At 39.5% G+C, this 19,261-nt stretch overlaps 1 protein-coding gene across 3 annotated transcripts in view; it reads left to right on the top strand.

Annotated features, from left to right (window-relative positions):
* Positions 1–16,955, top strand: part of SLC2A10 (solute carrier family 2 member 10) — a 34,873-nt gene extending 17,918 nt beyond the window's left edge. For 2 of the 3 annotated variants that reach the window (XM_075176448.1, XM_075176449.1), the window contains 5 exons: positions 4,267–4,312; positions 4,811–6,124; positions 7,519–7,641; positions 9,927–10,062; positions 15,970–16,955. In XM_075176448.1, coding sequence (XP_075032549.1) covers positions 4,309–4,312; positions 4,811–6,124; positions 7,519–7,641; positions 9,927–10,062; positions 15,970–16,090 — 1,698 coding nt within the window. In that variant the 5' untranslated portion in view covers positions 4,267–4,308 and the 3' untranslated portion in view covers positions 16,091–16,955. Of the gene's footprint in view, positions 1–695; positions 1,307–4,266; positions 4,313–4,810; positions 6,125–7,518; positions 7,642–9,926; positions 10,063–15,969 lie in introns of those variants that run through there. The other variant, XM_075176451.1, reaches the window with a different exon arrangement.
* Positions 16,956–19,261: the final 2,306 nt, after the last annotated feature.

Below are 19,261 nucleotides of genomic sequence, written 5' to 3'. Positions count from 1 at the left end.
CAATTACTTTCCGATCACGTAGTGTGTATGATGAATTCATGACCAATTGCCGATAGTTCCTCAAACTGCAACTCCTTTCGGGGGCATTTGTATGTAAATTTCTGATGTCTGTAGGTATACCATGTGGTACGTTGTCCACACTTCAGTCAATTGTCAATTAGATGCTTAGAAGCAATAGAAGCTGTTTATTTAATTTATGTGTATATCATGTCTGCTTGCCTAATTATACACCTTTGTCTATACAGTCTACAAGAAAAGCACATACCTATGTTTTCTATAGATGTGTATTAGATCTGCCTGCTTGCTTAATTGTACACCTGTGTACATCAAGTGATGAACAAAAGCTGATGGCAATAATAATTACTTCTGGAACTTTAACATTTTTAGTACCGTACCTAAGCAGCACATTTCGTTGTGATTCTTCCCTCTGTAAATATAAATTTAACATTTATCGAATTAAAAATGGTAATTTGTAAAATAAATTGCTGACAGGCCCTTCTAACAGTTCTATAAGATTTTAATTTTGCATTGCACATGTAATACTCACTTTTTTTAAAAATGTTTTTACAGATTCTTAAAGTCTTAATTGTTGTTTATTCTTTAAATTTGACCACCGCTTTTGCATTTGGAATTTGGTCCTTTTTTTCCGCAGTTTCTTTGATTTAGCAGGTTTTTCATAATCGCTTCCTCTCTGTGATTGACTTTTCAGTATTTCTTCTTTTGGCAGTCATAGTAGTACTGGTCCAGCACTTTTACCATTATCTCTATCTCTCTAGGGCTCATTGGTTTTGCTCTTTTATTGTCCCTTGATTGTATTTTGTCTTCTTCTCCATCCCCCACCACTCCATCATCATTTTTTTTTTCTAATATTTCGGGAACCTCAGCCGACAACGGCTCCTCCTCCGCCATCTTCTCACTTCCCTCTGCACCAGACATGCTCCTCCCTACTTCATTGAGACCTATTGGGCTCATCCCTGCTTGTGGAAAAATATAAAGAATATTCCAACAGCCGATTGCAGAATGTGGCTATGCCTCCCACATTACCCTGGAGCAAATGTTGAGTGGGCCAAGGGAAAGATACAGAATATTAGGACTGTAATCAAAAAAATAAATAATTAAGATTGAGGCCTCCAAAAAATCTGGGGCTGCAGCAGATGATGTATAGGTTCCGATCCTGTGGTACTTTGACCTCCTGCACTTCATCCGTGAAAATGAAGTAACACGACAATCCACCTGCAGCTTGGATACGGACAGAAGGTCCCCATGTGAAGTGGTGCAGAGTGGTGATATACCACCAAGTGGAACAGTAAGTGAAAAATTTAATGTTGTTGATGCATAAAAGGTTTATTGTATTACATATTTTATAACATAAACATCACAATCAAGTGTACACACATAACTACTCCACATCTGCTGCGCCACTTTGCAAACCCTACACTGGCTCCCTGTGTCCTCCAGAATCAAATTCAAATTGCTCACCCCTACCTACAAAGCCCTCAACAACACTACCCCAGCATACATCTCAAATCTCATATCAAAATACTCTGCCACCCGCCCTCTTAGATTTACCTCTGATCTTCACATTGCCTCTTCTCTGGTAACCACCTCTGACTCCTGCCTACAAGACTTCTCCTGTGCTGCTACCCACTTATGGAATTACTTACCAGGGTCAATCAGACTTTCCCACAGTATCAGACGGATCCATCCGTCAGAATGATCCTCCGGACACATATTTAGGTGGACATAGATTAATAGAATGCAGGCCTGGCACTCCCATTAGGCAAAGTTAGGCAGTTCCCTAAGGCACCGGGCTCTGCCACAGAGGTAAAATGCAGTTAGTATTGTACTGTAATACTGTGCGGCGACCGCTGAACACACCTTCCACGGCTGCCAGACAGCTTCAGATAGATCCACAGGGAGGGGCTATGGATCGCCACCACCGACGCCCTCCCCTCCAACAGCCAATGGGGTGCACCGTCCCTCCGTCTCCTCCCTTCCACTCCCCATCCCCTCACTGACTGTCGGGCGTGACATCATCATCATGGCCCGACAGTGTCAGTGAAAGATGGGACCCTGGCATTGAGGTACATCTTTATGGAGTCAAGTTTAAGGTAAGGAAAGAGTGCGGAGGGGGACACTGATATGTAACGGGGAGAGGGGACGACATTGAGATCCAGGGACGGGCGACTGAGATCCAGGATGGGGACATTGAGACCAGGGGAAGGGGGCATTGAGACCCGGGGCAGGGACATTGAGACCCGGGGGGGGCAGTGTGCTGAGGGAAGAAGGGGCTTTGAGATCGGGGGTGGTGGTATTTTTAAATTTTGCCTAGGGCACCGAAAACCCTAGCACCGGATGGATGTCTGTTGGCTCTCAGATGGATAATAGATATTGGCACAGCTGGCTTTAATAGTGTAATCGGTGAGCATCTTGTGGACGGCACAGCATCGGGATTCAGCCGAGCAGTTTAGTTGGGCAGCCATGTGGGGCTCCGTACATACCTTTTACAAGTTTAAGGATGTTAGGTTTGGGTATAGGGTGCTCCACCCTACAACTTTGTAAGCGTACCCACCCAATGGGAGTATCTTTGGTACGTCCCCATGGTCCAGTGTCCCCCCAGTGGATGATTGAGAAAATGAGAGTTTATACGTTAAATCCTTTTCTCTTAGTCCATGGGGGACACTGAGCGTTCACCCAATTGCGCTCTAGTTATGCTGGGAAGAAGTTTACCAAAGTTAAATGTTTCTTATTCAGGGATGAAGTTGTTTCTCTCTCTTATTGTTTGTTTCTTGTTCTGTTCTGTGGGGCTCGGTTAGTAAAATAAATGACTTCCCTGCAGGATGGAGAGGTAAAATAGGGAGGAGCATTTAATTGTTAGAATTATTTAAAGTGCCCATGTCCTGAAGACGGCTCTATAACTCATGGTCCAGTGTCCCCCATGGACTAAGAGAAAAGGATTTAACGCTAGTATAAAATTTAATTTTTGTGGCACATTGGGTTCTCAATATTATTGCAAAGCTCAGACCCCAACAGATGCTGGAAGGTAATCTCTTCACACTTTCTCTGGATATTATCTTCTAGATGTCACATTCGTTCAATAAGAATGTATTTATGAACTATCAGTGTTGTTGCTAATATGCCCACCCTGTTTGATTTGTATTGCTTCGGTAGGTCCCATTGTAAGTAGGCTGCCATGGAGCAACCAAAGGAATTAAGATAAATATACGCGCTGTAATTTCTTTTCCTTGGAGTACTCCCATGGCATACCAATATTTGGTTTCTATCCAAAACTGTTCCTGGTACAAAAATCATCAGGAAGTTTCAGAACCGTCCAGGACTTTTGTATACAAATTGACTGAGTATCTGTAAGACATATCTGTACGTCATGCTCATAGATGGGAAAGAGAGATTTTGTAAACGCAATAGTCTTGCCGGACACTTATGTACACATTGCTATTGCAATACATTATCATTGATTCCTCAGATTCTTCATCCAGGGTTATCACTTGCTTTCCCTTTTTTTTTTTTTTTTTTTTTACTTGAAGTAATCTATGGCATACCAATATTCCCAGCCACATGTTATGCTTGTTTTTGTAGAAAAGCTTGGGAAGTTTCTCAAAGACACCAGAGTGAAGGAGGAGTCATTTTATATACACTTCAGTTTAGGAGAGAAAACACACCTGATTAGGGAGTTAACCCATTGAAAGGGCTGCCATGGAAAATAAATTAATAATAAATATAATTCTATTGTTTAATATGACAAAAAGTAACAATTTGTATTGAATGAGAATAGTAATAAGAAACTGGCATACATAAATATAAACAATTGGACATAAACGTTAGAACTAGGCTTTCATATGTTTCTTACATAAAGTGCCGTCTGGGTGATCCCCAAAAACTGTCAATTTTCAAGATTTTGTTTGCTTTAAACTTTTCCTTCCTTCCCCAAAACCTCTCTCCTTTGTGACATCACTGAAAGAAGTGTGCTGTTATGCTAATTTGTTTTCCAACCAATGTATTTCCCTCTTGTCAAACAGTTCTATTAATTAATGGCTTCCAAATATATACCACAACTCCCTTCTGGAACATATGAGAGTTATGGCATTACTTCATCTAAATATGGTATACTTTTCTCAAGTGATAAGAGAAGGACATTTTTGGAAATGTTAACATTATATTTTCATAATTATCCTAATTGGGTTGTAATCATGACCTTTACTGAAAACAATACTACAATAACTTATTAATTGTGTGTTTGTTTTTCAGCTACATCTAAGATGAAAGGATACTGGTGACCTCCTCTTCAGTATGGGTATGTCTCTCTTCACATACAGTCAGCTAATCTACTCTTCTTCCAATACATTACCTGTATAGCCACAGCGGAGCAATATATGAAAGTCCAGGGATCTTAAGATAAGATTTCACCTATAGACTAAGTGAAAATTCTCATGAGCTATTTATGTTGACCTGCTAAACTTTAGCTGATATTCAGCACAAAAGGGAGGAGAGCTTCCGAATTTGGGGTGTGCGGGAGGCATCATTAGTAGTTTCTCTTAAGTGGTGTGACTGAGTACCTATTCTACTCTACAAACATAATTATTTGTGTTTAAATTCAACACCAATGATGAGAAAGTAGGACCCTGTAAGAAATACAATTTGCTTCATGGTTACTTTAACTTATGGAGAGTTGAGTGGTGAGATCCTACATTGTTCTTACCTTCCCAGCACACCTATCCCCTAAATGTATATTCTGTTAAGTTGTGAGAAAGTTTGCAAACTGTTGCTAAACTTTTATTTTTTTCCCATTAAGGTCCAGCAGCCACCCTCCTTTTATCAGCCACGGTTTCATTATTGGGTGGGCTGATATTTGGCTATGAACTCGGAATAATCTCTGGTGCATTACTTCAGCTGAAATATGAGTTTTTACTCACCTGTTTCCAGCAAGAGGCGATGGTGAGCTCAATTCTGATTGGAGCACTTTTCGCCTCTCTTATAGGAGGGTTCCTGATTGATCGTTTTGGGCGCTGGGTAGCCATAATCGCAAGCAATGTGTTGGTGTTGTTAGGAAGCTTAATTTTAATATTTTCAGGATCTTTCTGGTCTTTGATTATTGGACGTGTCGTTACTGGTTTGGCAATATCCATCTCATCCATGGCATGCTGCATCTACATTTCAGAAATTGTCCAACCACACCAGCGGGGTACGCTTGTGTCTCTTTATGAAACTGGTATTACCATCGGCATTTTACTTTCCTATGGGATGAACTACTTTTTGTCCAGCTCAGGTTCTGGTTGGAAATACATGTTTCTAGTGGCTATTTTCCCAGCAATTGTACAACTTATTAGTACTATTTTTCTCCCATCTACACCTTCTAAGTCAAACACCTTAGACCAGGAATCCAAGAATGGCCTTATTCAGTTAGAGGACTTTGAGGAAATAGAAGATGTTAGAACAGTTTCATCAAGGAGAGTCTACTCATTCCTGGACCTCTTCCGCTCTAAAGAGAATATGAGAATGAGGACTTTAGTTGGTTTAGGATTGGTGCTTTTTCAGCAATTAACCGGACAACCAAATGTACTTTACTATGCATCAACCATATTTCGTGCAGTAGGATTCAAGAGCAATTCTTCAGCAGTGTTAGCATCCGTAGGTCTTGGGATAGTGAAGGTTCTCTCAACACTTGTCGCAATGAGATATGCTGATAAAGCTGGAAGGAGAATTTTACTGCTTGTTGGATGCATAATAATGACAATTTCTGTAACTGGAATAGGTTTTGCAAGTTTTATGATCAAATTGGACACTTACAAGAGCTGTGAATCTGTTCTACAACATAATACATCATATGAAATATCAAATTCTTCCATAACGTTGGAATCCATTAGTGACATCACTCTTGAAGCTCAACACAGTTCTCCCATGAATAGAACACAGGCCTTTACATCAGGGCTCATGAGCAGGAGCACTTCCAGTCCCACAGAAACCTCTCTGTTCAGCAATGAGCGGGTAAAGCACCCAGAATCCTCTTTCAGAGCCGGAATGCTCACCAATCATACTATTTTAAATTGGATTACTCTTTTGAGTTTGATGGCATTTGTAAGCGCTTTTTCTGTTGGATTTGGACCAAGTAAGTGTAGTACAAATAAGTACGTAGGATTTAAGATGCTCTGTATTATGGTATGGTATGGCACAAAAAAAACACTAAACTAAGAGCATGTTTGCAGATTTAGAAAACCCCAATGAAGAGAGTTACACAGTATGCATCACATTTGTACATGAGTGAAATGTGGGTGTGAAATGGTTTCTCAACACAGCACCACCTGGTCCATCTAAAATACCACAAAAAACATATCACACTCACTAATAAACACAAAATACTGCCACCACTATACATAGAAAATATTATTATTATTATTATTATTATATATTATTATAAATATATAATATTACATATTGATTTCTAGAAGAGATGCATCATCCCTGTGGGATAGGTATATATCATCATCATCATCAATACTCTGCAGTGCCAGAAAGTCGGCATTACAAATCATACAAAATATAATTGCACAGACAGGTTGATGAAGGAGGTGCAGACGTGAGACAAAGAGTAAATGGGGCCTTGCTTGTAAGAGTTTACAGTCTGGAGGGAGAGGACAATGCTGAGACAATAGGAGCTAGTGGGCCACTGAGTAAGCATGGGTCTGCAACTGGTATAACATGCAGAGTAAATAGTATCAGGTGGGAGTATAATAGACTATAGTGAAGAGATGGGTTTGAGAGAGCCCTTGAAACATTAAAGGTTGGTGGATAGTCTGGTCAGGTGGGGAGCAGCACGAAATCTTGGAGTCAGGAGTAAGAGGTTATCAGATAGGAGGAGAGGTGTAGTTTGGAGGCATATCGCAGAAGCCAAGTGGGAGTCTATCTTGTAACAAGGTCAGAAATGTATGAAGTGGGGGAGCTCATGAGAGCCTTGAACTCGATGAGGGAGGATTAAATGCTGGAGGGAATGGAAACCCAGGGCAGGGATTTACAGAGGGCATTTTGGGCGTGGAGTGGTGAAAGAGGAAGATCAATCTTGTTGCAACATTTAGGATAGATTGTAGAGGGAAAAGTTGGGTTAGGATATAAATCGTAGGAGGTTGAAGTAGTCAAAGGTGAGGTGAAAGGAAATAGAAACCGAAGAGGAGGTGCGAGAGGAGAGAGAAACTAGGGAGGTGGGTTCGAGAAGAGAGACTAACCAGAAAAGTAAGGCAAAACAAAGAGAGAAACCGGAGAAGTGAGCCTAGGGAAAACACAGGATAGAAAAAGCCATAGTGTGTGTGTGTGTGTGTGTGTGTGTGTGTGTGTGTGTGTGTGTGTGTGTGTGTGTGTGTGTGTGTGTGGTGGATAGGAGTACTTATAGCCAAGTCCCCTCCAATGAATAGGGGAGACCCTGCAGTGGATTTTGCACAAGGACATGCATTTGCAACGACCCTGGGTAGTGGTAAATCTAAACTTGGATTTCTCCTCTCTTTCCTCCAGTGACCTGGCTGGTTCTCAGTGAAATATACCCTGCTGAAATTCGAGGTCGGGCATTTGCTTTCTGTAACAGCTTAAACTGGGGAACAAACCTGCTGATCACACTTTCATTCTTAGATGTCATTGGTAAGCTGCTCAGTTTTACATTCATCTTGCATGGGAAGAGAGACCTTTAATATACATGCCACATACAAACATGCGTAGAGCATATTATTCACAGAATTGTATTCATTTTATCTACTTTTTAGTTTTCAGTTACTAATTTAGGGTGTGTTTATTGATGATGTGCAGGGCAGTTTAATTTCTAAATACAAAGCTGCATAGATATGATTCTCAGCTTCAGTTTTGTTTTGTGGGTACTTTTCCTGTTCTGTTAGAGGGAAATTATACAGAAACAATACTTATCGTATAATGTAACCAAACAGAATGGGGCATTAATTACATGGTTCTCCTTTTGGAATACCTTAAACTTCAACTGATTTGTGAAGATCTGAATTTACAGCACCAAATGTTTCCAGGGCTCCACAAAAGCAAATGTCACTGTCAAGAGCTAATCATTAATTACTGTCTAATTATAATATGTTTGATAATCATCCCAGCATTTGTAACATAAGCCCCATGTTACTGTACATTCACATAGTATATCTGATCTCTCCCACTAAGAGCCTGGCCATTAATTCAAATACATAACAAAGGCTCTATGACAGGAAGGGAGGACAAAGAGGAAGGAGAAAGCGGAGACAGATCAAGATACAGTCAGATTATAAGGATAATACCTTTGGGTCTGACAAAAATACACAACTCAGAGAACACGCATCAAGGTTTAAGGGCGCACCAGTGGGTGTATATCGTGGTGTCCTCGGGTTTGTTAGTCTCTAATTAAGAAACCAAGGCTTCACGCATTACTCGATTTCCCTCCGTATTGGCCAGCATGTGCTCTGCTAGTCTCTAGGGTCTAAGAAGACAGTCTCCAGCAATGGACCCCAGTTGCCACACCAAAGGGGCATGATCTGACCATGTATTGGGTAAGATCTTTTTTTTTTTTTTTTAATGTGTTGGAGGGACCATTTATCAGATAAGATCATATCAATTCTTGAATACGAATTATGCACATGAGAGAAGTACGTCCTTTTCACCTGAGTAATAGGCTCGCCACACATCATACAAGTCATATTCCGCTAACAATTGAGAAAAAGCTAGGGAGACCGTATTAAACAAAGACATAGACTGTTTGGAGGGACTAGAGGAACATTGTTGTCACTCATACACAATAACATTCCGCATTTAACTTTTATGGACGGCTTGGCAAAGCTTCCTAAAGATCGGGAGCTGCTGGGAGTTCGGGGCATATAAGGAGACCAAGGTAAAATACTGGCATCCAATTTTCAGAATAGCTACTCCGTTTCTCTTAAATGCACCTGAAGAAACATAGCAAGTTGGGTAGCTAGAGTTATGAAACTGTGGCGGGGAGTGGGTTGAAAAGTGGGTTTCCTGAATGGCTACAATATATGCGCCTTGAGTTGCAAAAGTTTTAAGGGCAATACGCCTTTAATTAGGGGAATTCAGATCCTTTGCATTGATAGAGAAAAATCTAAGCATTATCTAACAATATTAGATTGAGTAGAATAGCTTACCCAGGATTCCAATCACGGCGGCTCTCGTCTCCAAACAGTCTCCGACAGGACAAGAGACAAGGGAGGACACAATAGGAGGGGGGAATACAGAAAGACATAAAAAACTGAAGTAATACCCATAAGGAAACTATTATTTTTGCCACGAAGTAGAAGAAAGGAAGTGGCAGAGAATAAGTAAATATGTGGGAACTTGGGCCCTCTAACCCTATTCGGAATATTTTAAAGGGAAAAAAATGCAGGTGACACAGCCCACCATGGGACCGGCCTGGGGGGAAGATCCCTCCTGTCCCCCAGCCCAGCCTGCCTCCGACAATTGTGAGGCTCATGCCAGCATTTTAATGGCAGCATCAGATATTGTTCCACATTACAATACAGAAATAAAATGTAACATATCGTACACGGGAGGCTGAATCTATTGTACCTGGCAAATAGATGTCCTCTTATTTACCTGTACCCTGATTCCATTCTTCACTGTGCTGCCTGCTTCCCTGCCCCTCAAGCATTTTCTCTATCCAGTTTCTCTTTTTGCATTCTGCTGAGACACCTGACAGGGTCATGTATTGACAACTGAAATGTTCTTACCAAACTGCAGTCCTTCAGATCTGTTGAAGTACCACAATCGGGGTACAAGTAGGTTCTGAATAAAATGGAAATAGAGGCTGCATTTGACCAGATAATGAGAGACATAACTGATCAGTTATTACACCTGTACAATGTACATTGTAAGTTACTAATAACTTGTATTAATTCATGCACACTGTGTAATCTTATCTACAGAATCTATAGGTCTGTCCTGGACCTTCTTCCTGTATGGTCTGATGGGAGTTGCTGCAACAGTATTTATTTACTTCTTTATTCCGGAAACAAAAGGGCGGACACTTGAAGAAATTGATGAACAGTTCTCAGATAAAAGGTATATACCATACATAGATTTATGACACTGGGTGAAATGAACAGATCACTGTGCTGTAAACTTCATCCCCTGGTTATCAGATAACAAACACATTGGGTTTATTCATATCTCCCTTTGCCAGAACAAAGAAACAGAGATGAAGAGAGGATATATAGAGAGAAGAAATAGTTTGGGAAAAGAGAAATTTATGTTTCTGCATTTAGAATGTTGCGCAGTCACTCATACATTTTTTTGTGTGGCTGTTTTTTTGTGATATCTCCCAATCTGCACAATCTTCTCTCATATCGTTTCTGATAACAGCCAGTCTGCAGAAGCCCCTTACACTTATTACATGGCTAATAAATATAGTTAAATAACTCATAAAATAAATATTTCCTGAAAGAAAATAGTCTGTATTTACACAGCAAGTTCCTAAATACACACACTTCTCTTTTTTACTCTCTGGATGACCAGAGTATTCCTAAAGCATTTTGCTAGAGTGTTGGTCACATATCTGTCTACTGCAGCTCTTTGACCCATGCTGGAAGGAAGTACTCCTGTTTAATGGTGGTAAAAAGGCAGAGAGACTGTGTAATCTGTATCTGATTATCCATATTCTCCAGCTAGCTGAACATTTCAATTTGTCAGATCTACAAAGTTGTTTATTTTCCATTTATTTGGTCCTTTGTTTCTTTTCAACCTCATCTTTGGAACATGTAAAGAACCACATTTAACTAAACCACGTGGGGCCCATCTGATTACTGCATGAATACATGCAAAGGGCTGTCTGGTTTGTGGTGACTTCATTTCCTTTTCAAGTTCTTAAATCCCTTTCCCACCATCATGGTTTTTCCATTGTTTCTGGGTCTCTAGGTTTGGGTAGAGATGGTAGCTATGGGCCCAACCACAAATGTCTATAGCTGATTGGCTGAGGATCAGTCATGGAAAATATGTGCAGAGCTCAAGAGCTTACAGGGTTTGGCAAAGTGATGTAGCCATCTGCGAGACCTGGCCTTTATAGTCTGTACAGTAACAAGCACTTTTGTTCTAGTCCTGTCCTCCTCATATATCACTTGATCCTCTGGATAATGTATAATTTTTATATTGTTGTAGGCATTACATTTGTGTTTTTGTTTTTATCAGTAGAGATGAATAATTTTGGATTCTGAGAAATCCGTCAGGTCCGAATTTTGGGGTTGTGAGTCTAACCGAGTCATGACTCAGTTTCTCACGCAAAATCGGATCTGAAAATGAGGCAAAATGTAATTTCCAGTAAAATGTTGGATCTTGTGAGTTTTGGATCGATATCTTCTCTATATAGCCCTCTTCCTGTTCACATATGACATTTTAGAAGTGATAGCACAGAAGTGCAGCAAACCTACTATCCACATGCTAAGAAAATCGCTTGTAGAGGGCTGGACCGAGTGAAGGGGGCAATTTATATTGCAATAGCTGTGATTTTACAGCAGTTTATTTAGTGGTCAGTCTGCTAGAAATGTGTGCTGATCAGTTGGATGTCAGAGTGAAGAGTAGACAAGCAGTGTCTACTGGTTGTTGTTATAGTATATTATAGTATATAGTATAGACATCTGAACTATTTAGTGGAGAAAAAGCACGGTGCTGTGTGACTCAAATAGATTTCTTGCTTTTAAGTGTTTCATTGTAAAAGCAATTGTTTCTGATACTGCCCATCACACATCTTTAGTAAGTGTCCAAAAAACACCTTCATCATCCACTTTCTCCTTATTAGCGATGTTCACTGACCCCCGTGTTCTTGTTTTGGATCTTGATTAACTTTATGTTTTGGTTTTGGCAAAACCGCCCTTGTGTGTCTTGGTTTTGGTTTTGGATCCCAATTTTTTTTTCTAAAATTCCTATTTTTTCTTTTTTGTGCTAAAAGCACATATTTTTGCTTTTTTTCTCCCCTACATTATTATTAACATCAATAACAATAATTTCAAGTCATTTGCAGTCAATTTTGACCAGCTCACAGGTCACAATATTATTTCAATACACTTTCAAACAAAGACTGCAGCGACCTGGCTGGATGCTAAGCGACAGAGCACTGACTCCAACACACGGCAGTTCATAGCACATCTAGGAAACATTGCCACACAGCAGTGTCAGTAAAGCAAAGTGGTGCAAGATGGAATTGTCCTTGTATCATGAAATCAGTAATGGTTCATTTGATCGTTCCACCCGTTCTTTGGGTAACTGTGGCAATTCTACAGCTAATACATGGTGACGAGCGCTGACCCCCAAAACCCCCCCGGGATGTGTGCTTTTATCAGACCCAGACCAATCCAGGGTGCCAGACAATGCACTAAAAAAAGCCATTGTGTTTTACCTATATAGCACAGTAAAATGTGACTGCAGATTTAGAAGACCAAGCCTGACAGACCTATTATTTCTATTTCAGCAATGACAATTAGCAATGGAGCAATGGAGGTCTCCTCTTTGTATGTTACCCATATAACACCGTACAATATAACTGAAGATTTAGAAAACCAAGCCTGCCAGACCTATTATTTGTATTTCAGCAATGACAATTGGCAGTGGCGCAATGGAGCTCTCCTGAATATCACTGGAGACTTTGAAGACCACTGCTACCCTCCTCTTTCTTTTCTACCTATGACACTGCCCAACTACATTAGAGACTGCCAAGAACTGTGCTACCCCTTCTGTGTCCCTCTGTGAAATAGCGCTGGATTGCCGTGGAGGGCAGTACTTATAGAATCCAAAGCTCCCAAGATCCGACGACGTAATGATGACGCTGTCTCGTTTTCAATTCCGAGTGTGCGCGAAAACTCAGTACACGGTTCTTCTAAGTTCGGATGTGTTTGGTTCTCGGGGAACCAAGTCTGAGCGTCTCTGCTCCTTATTAGTACGTAGTCCAACATCCAATTTTCCAATTCAAACTGACTCTCCTAATGCAATCCTTGACTCCAAAGACACATCCTTGTGTGCTGCTGCTGCTGATACCTCTATCCAGAAGGCGACTAAGAAGAATAAGCATAGTTTTAAACAACAATTGTCTGTGAAGCAAGTGTATGCAAAGCATGACAGTCAGCATCATGTTACACGGAGGATCACTAAAACCATGAGGGCTGTGTTACCACTGGATGTGCATTAAATTTCCTGCCATCACTGCATCAGATTTTAGCAGATTAGTTCTAGCAACTATCCACTTTACTACAAATAAGCGGTACTGATCAAACAAAAGACTACATGACCGCGAGAGCACACTAGGTAGGTCTATCGCCATCAGCAGTAGCAGTGCCAGTAGCTTCACCATCCTCCTCATCCTCATTCTTTCAGCATAGTGGTACTAGCACACTGTGCCATTTCATTCACAGGCAAGTTACTCTTTGTATCGCTGGTTTCACAAAGAAACATACCAGTGTCAATCTGTTGGAAAAACCCAGGAATGTCATAGCAAAATTGCTCACACCGCTAAGACTCTCCTCGGGAGAGAGCGAACATTGTTTGTGCATTACGACTGGGTGAATTTCAACACGTACCATGCTTTGCACACACAATAAACTTAGTGGTGCTGATTTTCTTTGAAAATTTGAGAAAATAGAGTGGTGGGAGAACTGACCTTCCTAATAGAAAAATATTTAGCCAGGGGCATATAGACTGAGGAGAAAGGACCCAATCTCCTAATGTAATGGAAAAATTAGAATTCCCTTGCGCAATGAAAGAACAGAGTTATTGTAATTATTGATCAGACTTTATAGTAGCAAAAATGCAAATGGTAAATATAGCAATGCACAGACAATATTAAAAGAGTGATCACTCTAAAATCATACCATAATTTCGAAATAAGGCAAAAACATAATAAATAAAAGTATAACAAAGCGTACCATATCCGTTGCTAAACCATAATCAGGATATATACCAGCAAATTGAATAGGAGATGATGATCTATAGAAAAAGCAATGTTATGCCCAACAGAAGAGTCTTAATAAGTTAGTATTCCAAAAACCACCCTATAAGTATCCAGGGCAAAGAGTCTTAGCCTAAACAGTGGCAAAATACCAATTGATGTGTCAACTGTGTTATTAGGTTGACAATTGAAGTGTAGACAGTATTATATGGTTAAGGATATTATTGTCAACCTAAAAAAAACCTGTCTACTTTCAAATGGTCAAACTAATAATACTGTCTACATTTCAATTGTTGACCTAATAATACTGGTGATGTTGTTATTGTCGACTTTACAACCCTGTCTGTATTATGGTGTCAACCATATAAATATTGATCATGTAACTGGTGAACATATGCATTACACCCAGCAAGAGGTAGTAACAAGGTGGAATTCCACCATCTCAGTTGTGAAGAGATCATTAGAGCATAGACTGTAAATTATTGTTAATACTATACATAGTAATGTAGGAACAAAAACCAACTCAACATCACAATTTCTCCTATTTTTCACATTTTTTTTATTAAATCCAAAACCAAAACACGTTAAGATTTTTGGCCAAAACACAAAGATGGTTTTAGAACCAGAACCAAAACCAAAACCTGGGGTCTGCGCACATCTCTAATTTTCAACTGTTATGTCACCTATGTGAATTTCCATATTACTATAATAGATATATTTTTAAGTTGTGTGAAATGAAATCTACTAGAAAGTTGCCATTTATTTAATTTCAAAAACTTGCTTAGCTTTAAAAATAATTTCTCAGTGCTCCTCCATTTATGCAGAGGGACAGAAGGAGATCGTGAGTGAGAGGACCAATCAGAAACTCTGTGATTGTGGCTTGTGATTGTTCCTCCCGCTCACTCCCCCATGTCTGCAGCATCACACATCATCAGTTTTCAGCTGTGGCTGTAAGACACACCAGTGAGCCCGTGAATAACGACTACATTCCAGGGTCTCTGAGAGAGAGTAAGTAAATAAAATTGTCAATTAGGTGATAATGCAGCTTTAAATACATTGCTGAGTTATATTAAATTTATTATTATATATATATTTATTTATTTTTTAGCATTTTATTTATATAATGCCAGCATGCTGCCCAGCACACTTTAAAATCGGTCATTTGTAGAAATTAAAAATGCATCAAATTCCTAAGCAACACTTTTAGTAAATGTAAAACCATTTTCCCTTCTTGCAAATACAACTTCAAAAGGTGTCACCCACTTAAGCTGATTAACATATGGTGCAATCCTGTCCCTTGCCCCTCAATAAATAGCTGGACTTGTAAGACATTTGCCCACAAACAACAGTGATCAAATTGCACATATCTAGCTGTTATAAGCACAATACCATACCACCAGATCACCCACAAGTCTGGAGCCCTGTATTATCCATTTCTGTCCAATGATCTCACATACACACATCTGATCTGCTTTACCAACCTGATAGTTCAATTCCTTTCCTATTGTTAGGTACTTCTCATTAGTTAGTGTGGTACCACACACAGTGCAGACGTCTGCCACCTTTTGAGGATGTCTGAAAACTTATGTTTAAAAGGTATTTAACCTCTTATAGTTTATTAGCTTATTACAGAATTATCCAAACACATTCAATTGCCATTTCAGGTTATTTTATCGACTTAATGGCAATTTCTGGCGCATACAACATAAGATTTCAATATGATACTAACTGTAGTCACCTCGTATAGCTATGGTCGGCATGTGATGTCACCCTAAATGCAATCCATTTTCTGAACATAGATTACAGTACACTTTATTTGAACACTGGCCTGGAAGTATTTTGATACTTTTTCTAAATATTGTCTTCTATATCCAGCAAATGTGCTATAGTTTATCTTACAGGTACTACTACCACCAACATTATGCTCCTTTTTGTTACAAGCCTATAGATATATACTTAATAATTGTGATCATATAATTATGCCATGTTCCTTGTTATGCTCTCAAAAGGAATTTCTCAAACAGTTGGTTATCTGTTAGTTTCAGATTCACCAGAAGCCGATTATGGGGCAAGTTTGGGATAAACCAATTATCTGATCCTCAGTACCAAAGAATGGGTCGACCAACCACCTCAGATTCCAGTTTGTCGAGTGGTTTATGAAAACTATATTGTCTGGAGAAATATCCCATGGAGAAAACCCTTGTAACATGCAGTGCTGTCCTGTTTTGAAAATAGCTCTGTTCAATCAGAACACGCTTGGACCTTACATTTTACCTCAACACTATTGCTATTTGGAATTTATTTATTTATTTTAATTGCAAAAATCTTATGCTACTTGTGTAACAGGCTACAATCCCTACCTAAAGCCAGAGATCTAAAAAGCATTGTAATTCAGAAGCTGAAAAGATAATTTGTAACTTGAACCCTTAGGGCTAGATTTACTAAGCTGCGGGTTTTGAAAAGTGGGGATGTTGCCTATAGCAACCAATCACATTCTAGCTATAATTTTGTAGACGGTACTAAATAAATGAAAGCTACAATCTGATTGATTGCTATAGGCAACATCCCCACCTTTTCAAACCCGCAGCTTAGTAAATCTAGCCCTTAGACTTCTTCCCACGGCCACATGATTTGCTGACCTACTGAGTGCAATGGTCGTACACAAGAACCAGACACAGTAGCAGTCTCTACCAGCAACTATCTGCTCCTTGCTCTGAGAAATCTCTAATATCTGTCTTGCCATTAGAGGACTGGAGGCATGAGGAATGTGACTCAGATCAGATTGGTGAGTTGTTGTGAATGACTAGACCAAAAAGGCAGGTTCCAAATATAATTTGAAATACTTTGAAACTGGTTTTATTTCTAATACATCTGTGATGAACATCTGTCTGATTAAAGTTGTTTTTATATTTTTTACTTGAAAGAAAAATTGCTCTCATGGTTTCATGGTGGCTCCTTGCCAGTAAGTTGAAGCCAGAGTCTGTTTTTAGTTTTGTCACAAATAAAATGTGTTTTCTTATTTGAACTTGGTAGACATAAATTGCATTTTAATTGGTTATGTTTTAAAAACAGAGAGAAAGTATGAATAAAAAAAATAAACATCAATTCAAGCTGTAAATCGGTGATGGCCAACAGGCAGCCTCCACCAGAGACCTCAAGCTACTTCCTGCTTCATTGACAGATTTGTGGCTTATACAGTTAATTCCATAATTTTAGGCACCCCTCAAGAAAATGGGCAAAAACAATGATATAAAATAATACATATAATGATTTAAAACTTCCTCAAAAATAGAGAAATGACTTGCCATTTATATACCAGACATCATTCCTACAAGAGTGTTTCTTTTATTTTAAGAATAGTGTATTCTTTCAAAAACGTATGGACCAAAATTATTTTTTTAAATCAGGTAAAATTTTATTGCATTTTACTTTTTTTTTTATAACATTCTAAACAACAAAAAAGCCCATAACATTGGACTTAATCCCCAATTATAACCCACACAGTGTTACAGGTATTATCAAGTAACCATATACAATAGTATCACAAAAGTAAAAAACATTGACATTCAGATATACAAGCCAAGGTATGCACACCTCCCACCATTTCAAGATGCAATGAAATAATATTACAGTTTTGATAATACAGAATATAATCGTTGACCTTAATGACTCAACAATAGGCTGCTGGATGTCTGCCCCGAGCATTCATTAGGAGAGCTCCACCTCCCTCAACCCTTCCGTAACATATGGGGATATCCTCCACCTATACCATATTCTTTCATACTTATCCACTAGGTTCCTGCTGGTGTACATGAACCTTTCATGGCCGACTGTATCGTTAACAAGGTCGATCCAGCTACTCAAAGTCGGGCCTTCAGGTGCCATCCATTTTCTAGCTATCACCACCTTTGCCAACATAAGTAACGTGTTGATAAGCAGTCTAATAAGTCTACGGGATTTTTGTTTAAGCCCAAACCGAATATAGAGAGTTTTGGAGTCAAGGCCACCACTCCCAAAATTATTTTTACCCCTAAATAATATTTTATAATAATTTGAAACTTTGTGGAAAAAAAAACAAAACACTGTTGTTGGCTATGACAATTTCCTGTTTTCCTGGGGTATAAATATGAGGTTACACACATGTAAAATCCCTTTGTTATTCATTAACATGGCTAAACCCAAAGATCTGGTCACTCAAATGAGACAGAAGGATGTGGATCCACACAGATTAGGAAATGGTTGCAAAAAAATTGTAGTCAGTTGAAATTACCATTAAGCACAATTGGGGCGATAATAAAAAAGGAATAAAAGCATGGGACAGTTGAATATTTGCCAGACAGAAGATACATGGGCACTTACAGTGAGGAGGGTTGTAACAGACGCACAGACAAACCAAACGATCACAGTTTTAAAACTGCACAGTTTATTTGAATCTTGGGGGTTTCAAATGTCAAAATCTACTGTCAGACACTACATTCATGACAAGAAGCTTTTGGAAGAGTATCCTGAAAGTAGCCTTTCCTAACAGCAAGGCACAAACTGCAGCACCTGAACTTTGCACAATGTCATTGGGAAATAGAATCATGTGATGTGGTCATACACACCATCACGTTTGGGGAAAAAAAAGGGACTGCATACAACGAAGCATCTGATACCTACTGTCAATTATGGAGTGGTGGATCATTAATGCTTTGGGGTTGTTTTTCTGCTAGTAGCCCAGGGGCTCTTAAATCAATGGTGTTCCACTCTATATCTGGAGATTTTAGGCCAAAATCTGTCTGCCTCTACCAAAAGGTTGAAACTTGGCCATTGGTGGACCTTTCAGCAAGATAATGACCCTAAACCCACATCAAAATCCATACAGAATTAGGTGCAGGGACCCAAAATCAAAGTTTTGCAACTGCCTTCTTAGTCTCCAGAATTTAACCCCATTGAAAACCTGTGGTGGCTATTGAGTATGACCACAAGCAACAAGCCAAGAATATGAAGGAACTGGAATATTCTTCATACAGGAGTTGTAACGATTGTCTTAAGAGGAGAGCCCTGGGATGATGGATACACGTGTTAGCCTGGTCAAACAAAGGTGCGGAGTATACTGGGATGGACTTTTGCAGCACTCTGATCAGCCACTTGGCGTAACACAGCGGAGAGAAAGGAAAATCCAAAAGGGACTGGTACACTGGCGGTAGCAAGGTACAAAATCAATATCCAAGAGAGAGTGGTCAAAACAAGCATGGACTAGTACACGAGGAGTTAACGGGCAGATAGACAAGCCAAGGGAAAAGTACAGGTAATCTCAGCTTCTGCAGCAAACGCAGTCAGACCAGCAGG

The sequence above is a fragment of the Mixophyes fleayi genome, chromosome 6 (assembly GCF_038048845.1).
Source record: "Mixophyes fleayi isolate aMixFle1 chromosome 6, aMixFle1.hap1, whole genome shotgun sequence".
Lineage (NCBI taxonomy): Eukaryota > Metazoa > Chordata > Amphibia > Anura > Limnodynastidae > Mixophyes > Mixophyes fleayi.
The sequence above is the reverse complement of the archived record's forward strand: the minus strand, read 5'-3'. Positions and strand labels throughout refer to the sequence as shown.